Source organism: Lemur catta, chromosome 4 (genome assembly GCF_020740605.2).
Source record: "Lemur catta isolate mLemCat1 chromosome 4, mLemCat1.pri, whole genome shotgun sequence".
Classification (NCBI taxonomy): domain Eukaryota; kingdom Metazoa; phylum Chordata; class Mammalia; order Primates; family Lemuridae; genus Lemur; species Lemur catta.
The window spans coordinates 80632401-80650907 of record NC_059131.1 but is presented as its reverse complement, the minus strand read 5'-3'; the positions used below and the strand labels follow the sequence as shown (position 1 = coordinate 80650907).

The following is an 18507-nucleotide window of genomic DNA, read 5'->3' as shown; positions in this document are numbered from 1 at the left end:
TTGTCAAAGTTTGTTAAAGCTTTTTATTTCATAACTTTAAATGCTTTACGATAGCATAGAAATCCATAAAAAGTCTCTTAAAAAGCACTTGTATTTACTTAAGAATTTATTCTAAAATCATGACAAAGTCATCAATGTGTCAGCTGAAAAGTTACAACACACTTTACATAGGTCTCCAAAGAAGCCAATTTGAAATATTAAATGTGCATATATGTAAGTCCATGAGTTCTCTTCAAGGTTCAACTGATACATCGAGGGTAGGTTTATTTCAGGTATCAGGCTTTGTGGCCAAGTGGATTTAGTGATGATATTCCATCACGCATTATTTACACATGACATCCCTCCCCTCATGTGACTGATGGTTGAACAGGTATTTTACTATAGGATACTCTATTTCCAAATCCCCATATAATAGGGAATAAACCTCACTGTCTTTCCTCACTAAACAACATGAAGTAATTTCACTGGAAGAACACAGGAGAGTGGAAGACAGTCAATATTCATGATTGGAACATACAAAATTTTGTGCTCTAACTGCATTCTTTGTAGTTCCATATTGAGTAGGCCAATTGAGAACATCCTATTTTCTTTAGCAGTTTACCTAACATTTGACACAAACCATTTCCAAATTCATTTTCAATGCATATCAAACTTAAGAGTTACTTCCTTGAGAGTTCTGAAAATTACATGGCAGTTTGAGTTTACTGACTTTAATTGTCTCCTTACTTTACATCTGGTACTAGAATGAACAGACAACTAAATGCACAAGTAATGAATTTTTTAAATATCATGGCTCTTATGAATTGTCACTTTATTTCTGCTACAAAATTTACCAGAAAAAGGTACTGCAACATTCTAGTATAAAGCAAATCTTTAACCAAAGACCATGTATATAGACCTTCTAAAAATATTCATACTTTATCACAATAACTGCAAGGAAAAATTCAGTATCTATCATCAGAACCAAGCTGCAGTTTCTGAGGTAGTAAAGACAGATGACAGAAAGCTTAAAAAAAGAAAAAAAAAAAATACAAGTAATGAAATAGTGAACTTGTTTAAAATGTAAATATTAATTTAATACCTTTGGAAAGGGCACAGGATGCTACATATTTTAAGAAAGGAAGGTACGCTATTTAAAAGTTAACTTGTAACTACACAAGAGGTGTAATAAAGATTATAGAAGAGCACTTTGGTTAACTCTCTACCTTCTGTGACTCTACTCATTCAAACATGAGTCTGTATAAACAAGCACACCAACAGTTAAGATTACCAAATATACTTCAAATCTAAAATAAAATTATCAAGTTGTGGTCCCTTTATTTAAATGGTACGTATATTCATGCAGAAAGTCCAAATATCTTAAAAGGAATTAAAACTTAATTGCATATATCATATCCCTTCAATAATTTAAGAAGGTCTATTGCTTTTAACAAGATTAATATTATTCCATTTTAATACAGATATGTCAGGAGTACATAAACACAAGTACACCTGAAATACACCAGTGTTTAAACTTTTATTTCACACCATGCAAGGTCAATTATAACACATTAAAAAGTGACAACAGCTATAAGCTGCAATTTTACATTTATACAGCAGAAACGTCCATTTTCAAAAGCTGAACATAATTACCATATTGTCTGTAATAGCTAAGCTTCAATTCAACTGCTTATACAGAAAAAATTCACAATGAAAAAAAATTTTTATATCTGTCCACATTCTGTGATACTTATTCTTCGACTAACAGACCCTTTAGGAGAACCAAATGATTCAATCTTTTTCACAGTATCCATGCCATCCTTAACAAACCCAAACACTACATGCTTAAAGTCCAAATGTTCTGCTTTTTTCAGTGTTATAAAAAATTGAGAATTATTGGTATCCCGGCCTCGATTGGCCATGGATAGTAACCCAGGACCAGTATGTTTCACATCAAAATTTTCATCTTCAAATTTGTCTCCATAAATGGACTGTCCTCCTGTTCCATCATGTTTGGTGATATCTCCCCCCTGAAAAAAGATTTCAATTAATAGGAATCCTGAATAAAACATTTAAAATATACACAGAACTCATCATTACAGGATAAATCCTAAACACCCAGCTTCCTTAAGAATGCAGTTTGAAGACTAAGTATTTTTGGAAAGAATATAAAAAATGAAAAGATCTTTTTCTTTCCCCTCAGTTTCTATTAGGTTTCAAGTATTAAACGTTTGAACTATTTTAGGTTGAAAGTTTTCAGCAGGGGTAGATAATGGAGTAGTGACACCAACTAATGTGTGGAAAAGCTAAAGAAATCTTAAGAGAACTATAGGACAACATCAAGGGAAAACACTCAAATTTCCCAAGTTAGTTTGGTATACTCTTTAGACTTCAACTGTGATGTGTAGTTAATACTTACTTGGCAAACAAAATCTGGAATTACTCTGTGAAAAATGGAGTTCTTGAAACCAAAGCCCTTCTCTCCAGTGCACAGTGCTCTGAAGTTCTCAGCAGTTAGAGGAACAATGTTTGAAAATAATTCCATGGTTATACGTCCTAGAGGTTCACCATCTGCGCAAACATCAAAAAACACCACAGGATTGGTCTCCTTTGATAATTCTGCTGCCAGTGACACATGTCCTTTCTGGAGTTTCAATAAATTCTGCTGACATTCTTCAAATTTTTTCTTAAAACAATCAGCCATTTCTTTAGTTTTAAATCTCACTGCAAGCTGTTCCACTTTTGCTTCACCATCTATTGAAGGAAAAAAAAACAAGGAGTGACCTTCATATTAACTGTTATAAATTGTTTTATATGTTTGTTATGGATTTTAGTAAAGTCCACAATATGAAAAGTAGCATCTGAATGTAGAAACTCACCAGCATAATCTGACGCAGTCCAAACTAAAGCATTATTTGAAACATTTAAGGGCTTTAATTCCATTGTTTTGGTAATAACATGGTTTGCACACACTTTAAAGACCTGGTCTCTTCTCATTAGGATCCGATAGTAATTCTTCATTGTATGCCAAAGAATCTTTATATCGCCAACACCACGCTCCTTCCACTGACTGACATCCCGATCCCATCTATAAAGTTTGGCTCTCTCTTTAAATAAAATTTCTTCATCTTCTTCTCCAGATTTTACTTCTACCTATAATAGATGAAATTATTTATAAAGTGCTGCTTATAATAAATTCCACAGATCAAAACTCTTAAGATATTTTCTTTGTGATGACTTTAACAGCATTTGTGGTGTTACAATAATTGGCTATATCCTAGAGCTAGGAATACATCTGATTTTTGTTGCAGAAGTGAAGAACTGTTTTGTCATTGAAGATTTTTCTTTTATATAGTATTCACTCTCCTTTTGGAAATTAAATGCCTACCTTTACGCAACCCCCCAGGCCGTGGCCTGGCCTGGTATCACCGCCTGAGCTCCCCACTACCACTCCCCTACCCGTGACACCTCACTCCCCCTACCCTTGCTCCTTGGTGCCAAAAATGTTAGGGACTGCTGCTTTCCAGACAGAAGAGGTTTCAAAAAGTGTTTTAATATTATGATGTTATAAAAACAAACACATATTCTAACAACATATGAAAAAAATATTTATTTCTTACCAACAATTGCACATAGAATTTACGAAGCAACATTTATACGAAAACTTCTAAAAGACAATTTATAATTAAAGGCTGGTTGTCTAATAAACAGAGCTTCCATTTCAAATTGTAAATATTTTGAAATAAATGCAACCAATAATATACCTACCACAATCAAGCCAGAATGAGTTTTAAACTTAAACTGAAAAATAAGTTACTATTAAAACTTTGATTCCTTAACATTTACCTCTGGTAATGAAACTATTGGTTCAAAATGGATATCTTCATTATGAACTACTTCTTCATCACTACCATCTTCATCTTCACCAACTTTACTGGTTGACTGTGTTCCAAACACAGTTGCTCCGGTATTTGCCCACTGGAAATTTTTATCTGGTGAATAAATTAGGATATTTAAACAGTGGTATCTATTTTTTTCAAGTTTTTTATCCTATTCTTAGGTTACTTTATCAATGCATCTAATTTCCAATGATGTACTGTATATATATTGCTATTAAAAATGTTATCCTGGCAAATTCAACTCATGCAGTGAGCACAAAGTACATTTCGTACTGCTTATGCTCAGAGTTAGAAAGGTAAGATTGTCTCTGCTTTGGGTAACCTTCTTAACACTAAACTACAAGAGAACTTCCAGTAATGAAGTAGGTTCTTAAAAGTACACACCTGAAATTTTGAAAATTTAGCTCAGCTTTCAGAGGTAGTCTATGTCATAAAACCTTTTATCACATGCAAAAAGTAACTTTTGAACATAAAAATGTCCTTAAATAGGCCAAATCTGCTACTTTCAAACTAGCCACAGTAGCCTAAACACATGTTTATAACTTCTGTACCTCAACTTCTTCCTTAAGAAGCTAGTGTTTGGAGCTTAGATTTCTTGGCCAGGCTAGTGTAGCCTTGGGGGAAGCCCTCTGAATTCAACTCCCCTCAGGGGATACACTACACAGTTAAGACTTCCTACTTCTATGCAGAATAATGATGATCTCTGTCTCTCATACCTGAAAGAACCTGAGAATAGAAGCTTCTCCACCTCCCACCTTAATTTAGATGGCCCATCCTAACATATTCCCCACAATGTTAGAGGGAAAAAATGCCTCTTTTAATTTTTCATCACTTACAGAACATTATACCTGCTGCTAAAGACTCTTAAGAAGAAAAAAATGCCACAGAGCACATAAAAGGTATCAGCACCTTGAAGAAAGAACATGTGAATAAAAAAATCCACTCCTTTTAATAAAGACAGATTTAATAGAGGGGAAAAAAATTAAAGACAAAAATTCCTAAGGACATACAACAAAATATTGCAAAGAAATGATCTGAGAACAAGAAAAGCACAACCCCAGGTTGTATGGGAGCTTTCTGAAAATAGTAATAATTGATAAGGATAAGACAGAAATTTGGGGCTCAAAATTAACTATCCGGGAATTCCCAAGCAAAAATTTAATTAAAAAATAACCCCAGGGGATATGTGGCAGAAAAAATTCAAAATTCTTCCAAAACAGTTCTCTGCCTTTGTTGCACATTAAATATTAGGTTGGTGCAAAAGTAATTGTGGTTTTAGCATTGCTGAAATTTGCCATTTGATATTGGAATACATTTTTAAATAAATGTGGTTATGTTACATATCATTTTAATGCACGTTACTTGCTTTATGTGTTTTTGCTAATGGCTTATTGTTGTTTATTTTATATTTATTTTAGACTATGGAAATGATGTTAGACAAAAAGCAAATTCGAGCAATTTTCTTATTCCAGTTAAAAATGGGTCATACAGCAGCGGAGACAACTCACAACATCAACCACGCATTTGGCCCAGGAACTGCTAACGAACTTACAGTGCAGTGGTGGTTCAAGAAATTTTGCAAAGGAGACCAGAGCCTTGAAGATGAGGAGTGCAGTATGGCCTGCCGTAGGAAGTTGACAACAACCAATTGAGAACAATCATCAAAGCTGATCCTCTTACAAGTACTACATGAGAAGTTGTCAAAGAACTCAACACAGAGACCATTCTATGGTCCTTCAGCACATGAAGCAAATTGGAAAGGTGAAAAAGCTCAATTAAGTAGGTGACTCATGAGCTGACCAAAAATCAAAAAAAATCATCGTTTTGAAGTATTATCTTATTGTACGCAATGAACCATTTCTCAATCAGATTGTGACATGCAACAAAAAGTGGATTTTATATGACAACTGGCATCAACCAGCTTAATGGTTGAACCAAGAAGCAGCTCCAAGCACTTCCCAAAGCCAAACTTGAACCAAAAAAAGCCATGGTCACCGTTTGGTGGTCTGCTGCCAGTCTGATCCACTACAGCTTTCTGAATCCCGGCAAAACCATTACATCCGAGAAGTATGCTCAGCAAATCGATGAGATGCACCGAAAACTGCAACACCTCCAGCCAGCATCAGTCAACAGAAAGGGCCTGATTCTTCTCCACAACGCCCAACCGCATGTTGCACAACCAAAGCTTCAAAAGTTGAACAAATTGGGCTACAAAGTTTTGCCTCATCTGCTTTATACACCTGACCTTTCGCCAACCAACTATCACTTCTTCAAGCATCTTGACTACTTTTTGCAGAGAAAACACTTCCATAACCAGCAGGATGCAGAAAATGCTATCCAAGAGTTCTCGGAATCCCGAAGAACGGATTTTTATGCTACAGGAATAAAGAAACTTATTTCTCGTTGGCAAAAATGTGTTGATTATAATGGCTCCTATTTTGACTGATAAAGATGTGTTTCAGCCTAGTTATAGTGATTTAAAATTCAGTCTGAAACCGCAATTACTTTTGTACCAACCTAATATCACAATGTCTGGGTCTCATGCTCAGAGATGCCAATATAACTATCAGGTAGTTCTTTTTAAAAGAGCTCCCAGGTAATTTGAATAGGAAGCCAAGAGCTGAAAACCACTTCCCTAAGCAGAGTAGAAGGGAGAATTTACAAAGTAAAAGTATAAAAGGTATGCATGTGAATAATGAGTATCAATTTCAAGATAACAATTCTAGGTAAGAGTACCTAGGAGTTCTCTGTGTATGTTTTCAGTAAAAACATTAAAAAGTGAAGCAAACGTGATAAAATGGCAATCTGTGTCCAAGCTGAGCAGTAACTTAGTTTCTACATAAAATATTACACAACACACATAGAACAATCAATAGATCTGTGTAAATAGAACTTTCAGGGAAAAAAATCAATACAAAAAACAAAGGAACAAAAGAAAACAAAGAAATCAATCATGAGTTTTCTCCCTCCTCTCAGCTCTTTTCTCTCCCTAGCTGACAGGCACCCTGCAGTGACTGTTTTCACAAACATCTGAAAAGAGCTAAAAGACAGAAAGGAAAGGTAAATCTTTCTCTTTACACTCACCAGCTCACTGCCCTTCAGAGTCTATTTCTATATAGCCTCAAGATGTTGTTGAGGAGCTCCTGGACAGACAGCAGTGGGGACAAACTACTGGCTTCAGATCCTGCCCAAAAATCTTAAGGGCAAGATCATCAACAAGATCTCTGATTGCCACTACTGCATACCTCTAAGAAAAGGAATGGATACAGCCCTTTCACACAGCCCTGCTTCTGTTATCAGATTATGGCTCAGAAGAAGAGAAAGAGCAGATATGATAGTTCACAGTACCTTGTTAATTTGGCTACAACCATAAATTGTGTTCACCCCCTTTATACCATTCCTAAATAAAAAACCCGAATACCTGATTCTCTCTGCCAACACACTCTTCCTCTTTCACCATGTTGGCCCTTTCCTGCTTGGGAACATAAAATACATTTCTTCTTTCTATCCTAATCTTTGGAGAAATTTTTCTCAAACCCATGTGCACCAGCTCTGAACCAGCACTCCCACCCTAACACTACCAAAGTAATAAGATTCCACATGAAAACCTATGGGACACAAACAAAATTGACTGCAGGGAATTTATAATTTTAAGTATTACTTTTAAAAAGTGCAATCTAAATTAATAAGCATTCGACACAAGAAATCTAACAAAAATAAAATATGACAAAATGTGAAGCTAAACAAAAAGTACAAAATGAGAACTGATAAAATCAAAAGCTGCTTCTTTGAAAAGACAAGTACACAAATTACTGCCAAACACAAGAACAAAACAAAGTGAGAAGTGTAGTTTTACTCTTTTTAATGAATAATCTCATTAAGAATGACAAGTAGTGGTGAGGAGTGTCTGTGGGTAAGGCTTAGTAAGGCATGGTTCCCTTCTGATAATTTGAGTCTTGCCTACTTCATAATTTAGAGTACGAAATTGATACAGTACTTTGAAAAGGTTACACTGAGTATCAATCAGCCTAACATATCAATTTTTATTTGGTATTTTTGAGTGAATAATTGTACCCACTGCATTGCTGAGTTTGACAACATACTACCCTTTGATTTCAGGCTATTTAATAAATTAAAACAAAAATAAAAAACCTGGACATTGGTGAAGCCATGAATTCCATCATAACATCATATCTGAAGGTAATTTCTAAACATTTTATGTGTTCCTATAGGTGGCAAGAGCTGGCAAAATAGTGTAAACATGTAAGTGGGAAGGACAGTATTCTAAAATGCATTAATCATTTAAGCATCATAATAAAATTTATGCCACAAATCAAACATCTTGTACAAGAACAATTTAGGTAGTACTATAACCACAGATATGAAAGACATTACAAGAATAAGAAAATACAATGAATGGCCTTATGCTAATAAACTTGAAATAATCAAGGAAATGGATTACATTGTAGAAATGCTATCAAAATGGATTACAAATAGAAACAACGCTGAAAAAGACAGGAAAGCAACTTAGCACAATAATTAGCACAAAAGTATAAATTCACAAATCTTGAAATATCCACAAATCAAATCTAAAAGTACAGTCAAAAGAACAATGTTAATAATGTCAGAGTTATTCCAAAACTGAAAAATGGCTCTGCATTTCACGATGGGGAGGACTATCAGCAAGACTTACACTAAATTAAGAGAAAATTTTTATGATTATATTAGTAAACGTCAAAAATAAAGGGTAGACACCTTTCGTTATTAAAATGTTAAACAAACTAATCTCCCAACTTAGTTGCAACATTGTAACAAAGGACTGTTTTTTTCACTTGTGCTTTACTCTGTAACATGATCATTAAAATCTCTCCTGATCTTACCTTTAGAACCAAAAGCAAAATCCCCAGAATTACTGGAAGCCAAGTCTGCAAATGACGGCCCTGTGCTACTTCCAAATCCAAATGAAACTGTCTTGCTTTCCACTGGCAAAAGGAAAAGAACAATTTAATATTTCATTTAATGTACATTAAACATCAAAGCTCTACTCAGGTCTCAGAAAGAATAGTAAGACCTTCTTAGGTAAGTTACAAAATACATCCAATTGTGAGCTTTTTCAACATTATTAATTTTACAGGTACTATTCCCAAAGGACAGTACCATACTACACCAAAAGTATGCCAAAAATTATTTCTTAAAAATGAGATATAGATCTATTTATATTAAGCCAGATACAGAACTCTACTGTTTCTGCTTTGTAGAGTCCTCTATACACTAAAACAAGCATTCAGCCAAAGGCAGAGTTTTAGGAAACATCTGTATAAAAATTTTGTGTTCTGTATTATAAGTAAGCTCATAAAAAAACAAACATCCCACTTACACTTGGTCATCAGGACTTTTGTGATCTTATCTTAATTCTGCCAACATGTAACTGCATGATCTCTGAAAGCCCTATGCCTTACTTTCCTCATTTGAAAAATGTACGGGGTATTAGGTGTGAAGTTACCTTCCGCTTCTAGCATATTAAGATTCTGCAGTGTCTATATAAATGTAATATTTATAATGTTAAGACTACCTAAAAAAATTAGGTAATGTAGACAATGTACACATATAGAGCAATACAGACACTTCCCACTCACTCCCCAAAAAATTGAAATGGAAAAACAAAGGAGAAAGCAATACCACATATTAGTTATTGTAACTGAATACTTAATTTAGCCAGCTTTCAGGCTGGTAGAGAAAAAGACACTTAAGTTCTACAAAAAAATTTTATTCCCCCATTGTAATATTTCTATAATTATCTCACATATAATTAAAACATTTTAAATATGCCCAAACTGATAATATAATTCAAACAATATTGAAATGAAAACACTATCACAAAGGAAATTACCATGTAAGTAAATTACTGTATTATCTTTTATGCTTAGGCAGATAAGTCAGAGTCACAATGCTTTGTATTCCCTAATAATCACAACTCTAACAATAAAAACACGTTTAATATCTTTGGTGGCAAGGCAATACGATTTTTCTGATTATTATTACTAATATCTTAAGGCCCTTTAGACATCTCAAAATTTGTTTTAGAGGGAGTTTTTAGGATCTACCATTAAAAATCTATCTTCAAAAACATAAGGTGTCCCTTATATAATGCATGATATAAACGTATATCAAGTTTTACCTTGGCTTGTAGAATCTGCATCAATTTCCTTTCTAGTAGACAAATCTACAGGTTTCTCTGCAGTTCCAGAGGAAATAGGTGGTGAACTAAGAGATTTGGTAATAGAATCGGGTTCTTCAGATTTACAGAAAAAAGGTGCTGTCATTTCAGTCCCACCTGTACACACACTGTTGGCTGTGCTAGTTATTTCTTCACTCTGAGATTTCTGAAAAGAGGAAGTAACAAAACACCATGCCATTAAATACTGATTTACAAAAAGGATCATATAACCTATTTCAAAAGAGACTGAGAACTTGGACTTCTGGACAAGATGAAATAAACACACTTTACCTATCTCTCTCCCAAAAACCACAACTAGATGCCCGGACTGAAAAAAACATAGAACTATAAGAAGCTGCAGGGCCCAGCGTGGTGGCTCACGGCTATAATCCTAGCACTCTGAGGGGCCAAGGCAAGAGGACTGCTTGAGGCCAGGAGTTTGAGACCAGCCTGAGCAAGAGTGAGACCCCACCTCTACAAAAAAAAAAAAAAAGAAAAAGAAAAAAAAATTTAGCCAGGCATGGTGGCACTTGCATGTAGTCCCAGCCACACGGGAGGCTGAGGCAGGAGGATCACTTGAGCCCAGTACTGTGAGGTTGCTGTGAGCTAGGCTGACGCTATGGCATTCTAGCCCAGACAACAGAGCAAGACTGTGTACTTAATAAACAAATAAATAAATAAAAAGCCTCAGAATGGTGGATAAAAGGAGGAGGAAGGAGGGTTAAGAATCTTAGGACCAGAGGGATAATTTGCTGGTGAGACCCTCATGGGTTTTATTCTGCCTTCCCTACATCCCAGCCTGTGTGTTAGAGCGGCCAAAAAAGCTGGAGCTGCAAAAGGCACAAATGTAAAAGGTTTCAAGAAAAGTCAGCTCTGTTTGGCCAGCAAAGGGAGTGGTTATAATCATCTATGTGTTAGAACTATCCAAAAAAGACTTCTTAAAGTCATTATTAACAATGTTCTGAGAAGTATGGATACTCTTAAAACAAATGAAATGATAGAAGGTCTAAGCAAAAAAATAGAAGGCATAAGAAAGAAAAAACTAAATGGGAATTTTACAAATTGAAAAATACAGTAGGAGTGAAATTTCATAGACTCCTTCATGTAACAGTAGAATATACATTCTTCACAAGCTCATATGGACATTTACCAAGAAGGACCACATTCTAGGCCATAAAACATACCTCCACAAATTTAAAGGAATAAAATTCAAACAAAGCACACTCTCAGACCACAACAGAATTAAACTTGCAATCATTACTAGAAATGTTAGAGGGAAAAAATCCCCAAATATTTGGAGATTAAACAACACACTTCAAAGCAACACATGTCAAAAAAGAAGTCTCAAGAGAAATTAAAAATATTCTGAACTAAATAAAAATGAAAAAATACAACCTATCAAAATTTGTGAGATGCAATGAAAGCAAGGATAGGGGACATTTACAACACTACATGCAATAATTAAAATGAAGATCTAAAATCAATATTCTGGCCAGGTGTGGTGGCTCACACCTGTAATGCCAGCACTTTAGGAGGCCAAGGCAGGAGGATTGCTTGAGGCCACGAATTCAAGACCAGCCTGATCAACATAGCCAGACCCCATCTCTACAAAACAAATAAAATTTAGCCAGGCATGATGGTGTGAACCTATGGCCTGAGCTACTTGGGAGAGTAAGGTGCGAGGATCACTTGAGCCCAGGAGTTCAATATTATAGTGAGCTATAATCACACCACTGCACTCCAGCCTAGGCAGTGGGGCAAGAACCCATCTCTCACCCCACCTCCCAATTTTTTTTAATTAATAAGAATTTACAGCTAATATACTTAATAGTGAGAAACTAGCTTTCTTGTTAAGATCTAAAGCAGTGCAACACTCTTGGATGTCCAGTATCACCACTTTTATTCAACATCATACCAGAAATTCTAACTAATGAAATAAGAAAAGGAAATAAAAGGTATAAAGATTGGGAAAAAAATAAAATTGTCTTTGTTCACTGAAAGCATGAATGGCCTATGTAAAAAAAACTATGAAGAATGGGCAAAAAACACCTGAAACTAATAAGGGATTATAAAAAGGTTATGAAATACTAAGTAAATATACAAAAGTCAATTGCCTTTTTATAAACCAGGAATCAATAGAAATTTGAAATTAAAAACACAATACCATTTACATTAGCACCAAAAGCCAAACTACATAGGTATAAACCTAACAAAACATGAAAATATGTACACTTATGAAGAAAACTATAAAATTCTGATAAAAGAAAGAAAATATAAATAAATGGACAGATAGTCCATGTTCAACACTGTTAAAATGTCAACTCTTTTCAATTTGACCAACAGACTCAACACAATTCCAATCAAAGTCCCAGCAAGTTATTTTGCAGACACAGACAAACTAATTCGAAAGTTTATACGGAAAGATGAAAGACACAAAATGGGCAAAGTAATACTAAAGAACAAAATCAGAGATCTGACAGTATTAAACCACAAGACTTACTATAAGCTACCATAATCAAGATGTTGTGGTATTGGTGAAAGAATAGGCCAACAGATGATGGAACAGAACAGAGGGCCCAGAAACAGACTCAGAGAAATAGAGTCAAGTGATCTTTGACAAAGCAGCAAAGACAATTCAACAATTTGTCTTTTCAACAAATGGTGCTGGAACAACTGGACATCCATGAACAAAAAAAATAAATCCATACACAGACTTTACACCTTCCACAAAAATATTAAAATGCATTAAAGACCTAAATGTAAAATGTAAAACTATAGAACTTCTAGAATACAATAAAGGAGAAAATCTGGATGACTTTAGGTTTAGTGATAATTTTTAGTTAAAATACCAAAAGCATGATCCATGAAAAGAAAAAATGTGCTAAGTTAGATTTCATTAAAAACTGCTGCTCTGTAAAAGACATTGTTAAGATAATAAAAAGACAATTTTTCCACAGATGGAGGGGATGGTTTTGGGATGACTCAAGAGCATTACATTTTTCATCCAGTCAAACCTCTCTGCTAATGATAATCTGTATTTGCAGCTGCTCCCCAGCTCCATCTCAGATCATCAGGCATTAGATTCTCATAAGGAGCTTGCAACCCAGATCCCTCACATGTGCAATTTACAGTAGAGTTCAGGCTCCTACGAGAATCTAATGCTGCCACTGGTCTGGCAGGAAGCGGTGCTCAGGCAATGATGCAAGCAATGGGGAGCAGCTGTAAATAGGGACGAAGCTTCACTAGCTCAGCTCTTGCTGTGCAGCATGGATCCTAACAGGTCAGAGACCAGTACCAGTACAAGGCCCAGGGGTTGGGGACCATGTAAAAGGACTTGTATCCAAAATAGACAAAGAACCGTGGAGGCTAGCAGATAGTAAAACATTTTTAAAGTATTGAAAGAAAACTGTCAACCCTGAATACCATATCACCAAAAATAACCTTTGAGGAGTGAAGAAAAAATAAAGACATTCTCAGACAAAGAAAAACTAAGAAAATTTGTCACCAGTAGACCTGCTTTAAAAGAAAAGCAAATGAAAATTCTGCAGGCAGAAGGCCAAAGATAGCAGAGGGAATCCTAGAATGCTTAGAATAAAAAATTACAGAAATGGTGATTATCTAAGTAAATAAACTGTTGTTTACTTTTTAGGTTTCTAAGAATATATGACCATTGAAAGCAAAATGTGACTGATAGAATTTTTGATGGTTATAGCTGTAACACATGATAGTCACCATCCTAATGGAGGAGTGTTAAAAATCTATATAGTTCTAATACTTCTATATTTTACTTGAAAAGGAAAAATAGTAATTCTAAATAGTTTCTTTAAAGTGTGGTGTACATATTATAATCTCTAGAGCAACCATTAAAAAAACTATATGAAGAAATAGTTAAAATTATAGGAAATTTTAAAAGAATTCTGAAAAACTATTTAAATAATTCAGAAGAAAGTAGGAAAGGGAAATCAGAGTAATGAAAAATAGAACGGACATACACAAACTAAAAATAAAGTAATAAATCTGAATCAAAGAATGTCACTAATTATATTAAATAAATGTAAGTGGTCTGAACATCAATAAAAACAGATTATCTAATTAGATTTAGAAAACACTAACAAAACGCTGTCTACAAAAAAAAGGATAAGTGAAAAGTGAAAACAATTGAACACACATATTCTACACAAATCCACACATTTGCATACAAAAAGAAGTCTGAGTGACTATATCAATTATCAGACAAAGCAGACTTCAGACAAATTACAAGGGATAAAGAAGAATGATCATGATAAAAGGGTTGATTTACCACTCTTGCAGTGGTAGAGTGAGGACCACCGTAAATAGGCTCTCCCATAAAAGCGGCAAAAACACTTAACAAAGGTGATCAAAACTAACTTTTTTATCAACTTTGGAAATTAACCAAAGACTACAACAATCTGAGGAACGTTTGTTCAAACTGAGCTTCAGTTAAAAAAAAAAAAGCTAGGTTTCTGGCAGTGACCTACCCTCACACCCCTGTGTCCCTTTCCCACCCTCAGCTATGTAGTAGCTTTAAAAACAGTCAGACAACCATGCTAAAAAGATCAGTGGTTGCCAGGGATTAAGGGTGAGGGGAGGGGTAAAGAGGCAGAACACAGAGGATTTCTTAAGCCAGTGAAACCATTATTCTGTAGGACACTATAATATTGTGTACATGACATTTATTTATCACATATCTGCCAAGGAGGTCCACAGAATGTACAACACCAAGACTGAACCCTAAAGTAAACTCTGAACTTTGGGTGATGATGCATGAATGCAGAATCACTGACTGTAACAAATGTACCACTGTGGTGTAGGAAGTTGATAAAGGAGGCCGTGCCTACGTAGGGGCAGGGGATATATGAGAAATCTCTGTACCTTCCACTCAATTTTGCTGTGAACCTAAAACTGCTTCAGCCCAGGAGTTTGAGGTCACAGTGAGCTATCTATGATGACACCACTGCACTCTACCCAGGCTACAGAGCAAGACCCTGTCTCAAAAAAAGAAGGGGGGGGAGGGGAGCTAGAAAATAAAGAGTGAAGTGAACTCAAAGCAAGCAAAAGGAAGGAAGGAAGAGACTAGAGCAGAAATAAATGAGATAGAGGATGGAAAATTAACAGAAAAATTAACAAAACCAAGAGAACACAAAGTACGAGAAGCAAAAATTAACAGACAAATCCATAATTTTGCTTGATAACACATCTCTCAGTAAGTGACAAAACTAGCAGACAAAAAATTAACAGGGATATATTAGATCTGAATGATATATAGTATCGACTAATTTGACCTAATCTAATATTTATAAAACACTACTCATGCAAAAACAGCAAACTACACATTCTTCTTAGTGCACATGAAATATTCACCAAGATAGGCTTCACTAAATTTATAAGAATTGAAATTATTCAAAATATTGTCATTTACCATAATGGAATTAAACTGGAAATCACTAACCGAATGATACTTGGAAAACCACCAAATATTTGGAAATGGCATATTACTATCTAATGCATAGATCAAAAAGAATACCTCAAGGAAAACAAGAAAATATTCTAAATTAAATGAAAGAGAAAATACTACTTACTACAACTTGGAAAATACAATTAAACAGTACTTAGAGGGAAACTTACAGTATTACTTATATTAGAAATGAAGAATGGTCTTAAATCTGTAATTTAAGCTTCCACTTTAAGAAACTAGAAAAAAAGCAAAATAAACCCAAGAAAAGAAGGAAACAATAAAAAGTAAAACTCAATTACATTCAACATGGGAAAAAATAGATTAAAACAAACAAAAAACCCAATGAAGCCAAAATCTGTTTCTATTGAAAAATAGCATCAGTGAAACTGATGAACCTCTAACAAGGTCAACCAAAAAATATCAGGAAGAGAAAATGGAATATTTCACTCCTGAACCAACAAACACATTAAAACCTTAATAACGGATTACCAGGAACAACTCTACACACACAATTTGACACCACTTCCTTAAAAGACTCAAATTACTAAAACTCACTCAAGAATAAGGTGATTACCTGGATAATCCCAACAGTCCTCCATCTATTATAGTCCTCTATTTATTATATTTTAAAAATCTTGTTAGGTATGTTGGCTCACACCTGTAATCCTAGCACTTTGGGAGGCCAAGGTGGGAGGATCACCTGAGGCTGGGAGTTCAAGAGCAGCCTGAGTAATATAGTGAGAACCCGTCTATACAAAAAAATAGAAAAATTAGCCAGGCATGGTGGTGCACACCTGTAGTCCCAGCTACTCGGGATGCTGAGGCAGGAGGATCACTTAACCCCGGAGTTTGAGGTTACAGGGAGCTATGATGATGTCACTGCACTCTACCCTAAGCAATAAAGTGAGACCTGTCAAGAAAAGAAAAGAAAGGGAAAGAAAAGAAAGGAAGAAAGAAGGAAAGAAAAGAAAGAGAGAGAGAAGGGAAAGAAAGGAGTGAAGAAGGAAGGGAAGGAAAAAAGGAAGGAAGGAAGAGAAGGGAAAGGAGGGAAGAGAAGGAAGGGAAGGAAGAAAGAAACTTAAGAAAATTCCAGATGCAGATGGTTTCACTGGTGAAAACTACCAAACATTTAAAGGAGAAACTGCACCAATTCAACATACTCTATTCCAGAAAATAGCAGTACAGGAAATACTTCCCATTTCATTTTATGATACCAGTAGAACTTTTTTTTTTTTCCAATGAGACAAGGTCTCACACTATGTTGCCCAGGCTGCAGTGCAGTGGCTATTCACAGGTGCAATCATAGCATGCTGCAGCCTAACTTAAGCGATCCTCTTGCCTCAGCCTCCTAAGTAGCTGGGACTACAGACATAGGCCCTCACGGCCAAGCCCAGCCCGCATTGCTCTTATATGTAAGCCAAAGACAATATCAGAAAAGTACTGATCAGTAGTATCCCTGATGACTATAAATCCAAAAATCTGTAACAAAATTTAAGCCAATTGAATCCTATCACATATAAAAATTACAATATACCATGACCAAATGAGGTTTATCCCAGGTATGCAAAATTAGCTTTCTGAACATTTGAAAAATCAATGTCATTCACAGATTTAATAAAAAAGAACTACATGATCACATCAATAGATTAAAAAAAACTGACAAACTTCAACATTCATTTAAGGTAAAAATTCTCAACAACTTTGAGTGACAATGATATATCAGTGTAGGTTTATCAATTGTAACAAATGTATAATCTTTATCTTCTCATAGAAATTTTATAATTAGCTTGTTTATGTCCACAAAGAATCCTGGTAGGGTTTTGATTGGTAATATGTTAAATCTATAGATCAATTTTGGGAAAACTGGAATTCTATTTTGAATGTTCCAATCCATTAATAGTATGCGTCTTCATTTATTTGGATTTTCCTTTACTTCATCAGTGTTTTGTAGTTTTCAGCATATAGATCCTATACATATTGTGTAGAGCAAAATTCCTCCTGCCCTGGCCATAGCTAACTGGTAGACCCCTAAATCCACGACCCATTATTACCATGTGGTAAGAAGACTCTACAGTTTACTCAATCAACAAAGGCAACAGAACCAAAAGGAAAATGACATTCTTACTTACTTGAGCTTCCTGAACTTTTTGAAGCTCTGATTGAAAGTCTTCCCCATTTCCAGTGTCTTCATCAGTATCACTGCAGACTCCACAGAAAAACGTAGGTGGAAGTTTTAATGTATCTGCTTTTGCCTTCTCTTCAACCGTTGGTTTCTTTTCCCAAATAATAACACAATCCTTCTCATTATCTGAAAAGTCCATAAAATACAAGCAAAAGAAAAGATAAAATTAGATGAAGTCCAACTGTTCTACAACAGTGGTCATCATCAGTGGTCCTCAATGTAATCTACAGACCCAGGTAACAAGACCTGTTAATGCTAATGAAGATTAAAAACCACCAGGAGAATCATGTTTTTCACCTAATATTAGTTTTAAGTATTTTAAATCACCACAGGCATATTACATAAGTAAAACTACAGAACTGATCAGACTAGGTTATTTCTTTTAAATAGAAAATCTGATAAAAGCATTATAAACAGTCATTTAAATTTAACATACCGGCTAGATTTTCTTCCAATGGCCAACATTTTTCTGAGTCATCCAGATACAGTTTTCCATTAAGTTTCTTGACAGCTGTTTCGAAATCTTCATCTTAAAGTACAATTGAGTAAAAGAATTTCTAGTAAGTTTCAGGGGTTTCCTAGTCAAAAACTTAGGGATTATCTTCAGCCTCACTCTTTCCCTCACTCTCAACAACCAAATAGCAGCCAATTTTGCCAATTGCATATTCTTAATACCTCTCCTACTATTAGAGCTTTAGCTTGGCTTCTCTTCTTGTTTGAGCTGCGCTACTATCATTTTATTAATAGCTCACTG

General features: G+C 35.0%; 1 protein-coding gene across 1 annotated transcript in view; it reads right to left on the bottom strand.

The window, feature by feature from the left end:
* Nucleotides 1–794: 794 nt before the first annotated feature.
* Nucleotides 795–18507, bottom strand: part of RANBP2 (RAN binding protein 2) — a 60596-nt gene continuing 42883 nt past the window's right edge. The window contains exons 22-29 of the mRNA XM_045550368.1: nt 18190–18282; nt 17701–17879; nt 10057–10261; nt 8759–8860; nt 3826–3971; nt 2859–3132; nt 2399–2733; nt 795–2009 (exon numbers count right to left, since the gene is read on the bottom strand). Of these exons, the coding sequence (XP_045406324.1) occupies nt 1704–2009; nt 2399–2733; nt 2859–3132; nt 3826–3971; nt 8759–8860; nt 10057–10261; nt 17701–17879; nt 18190–18282 (1640 nt within the window). The 3' untranslated portion in view covers nt 795–1703. The remainder of the gene's footprint in view (nt 2010–2398; nt 2734–2858; nt 3133–3825; nt 3972–8758; nt 8861–10056; nt 10262–17700; nt 17880–18189; nt 18283–18507) is intronic.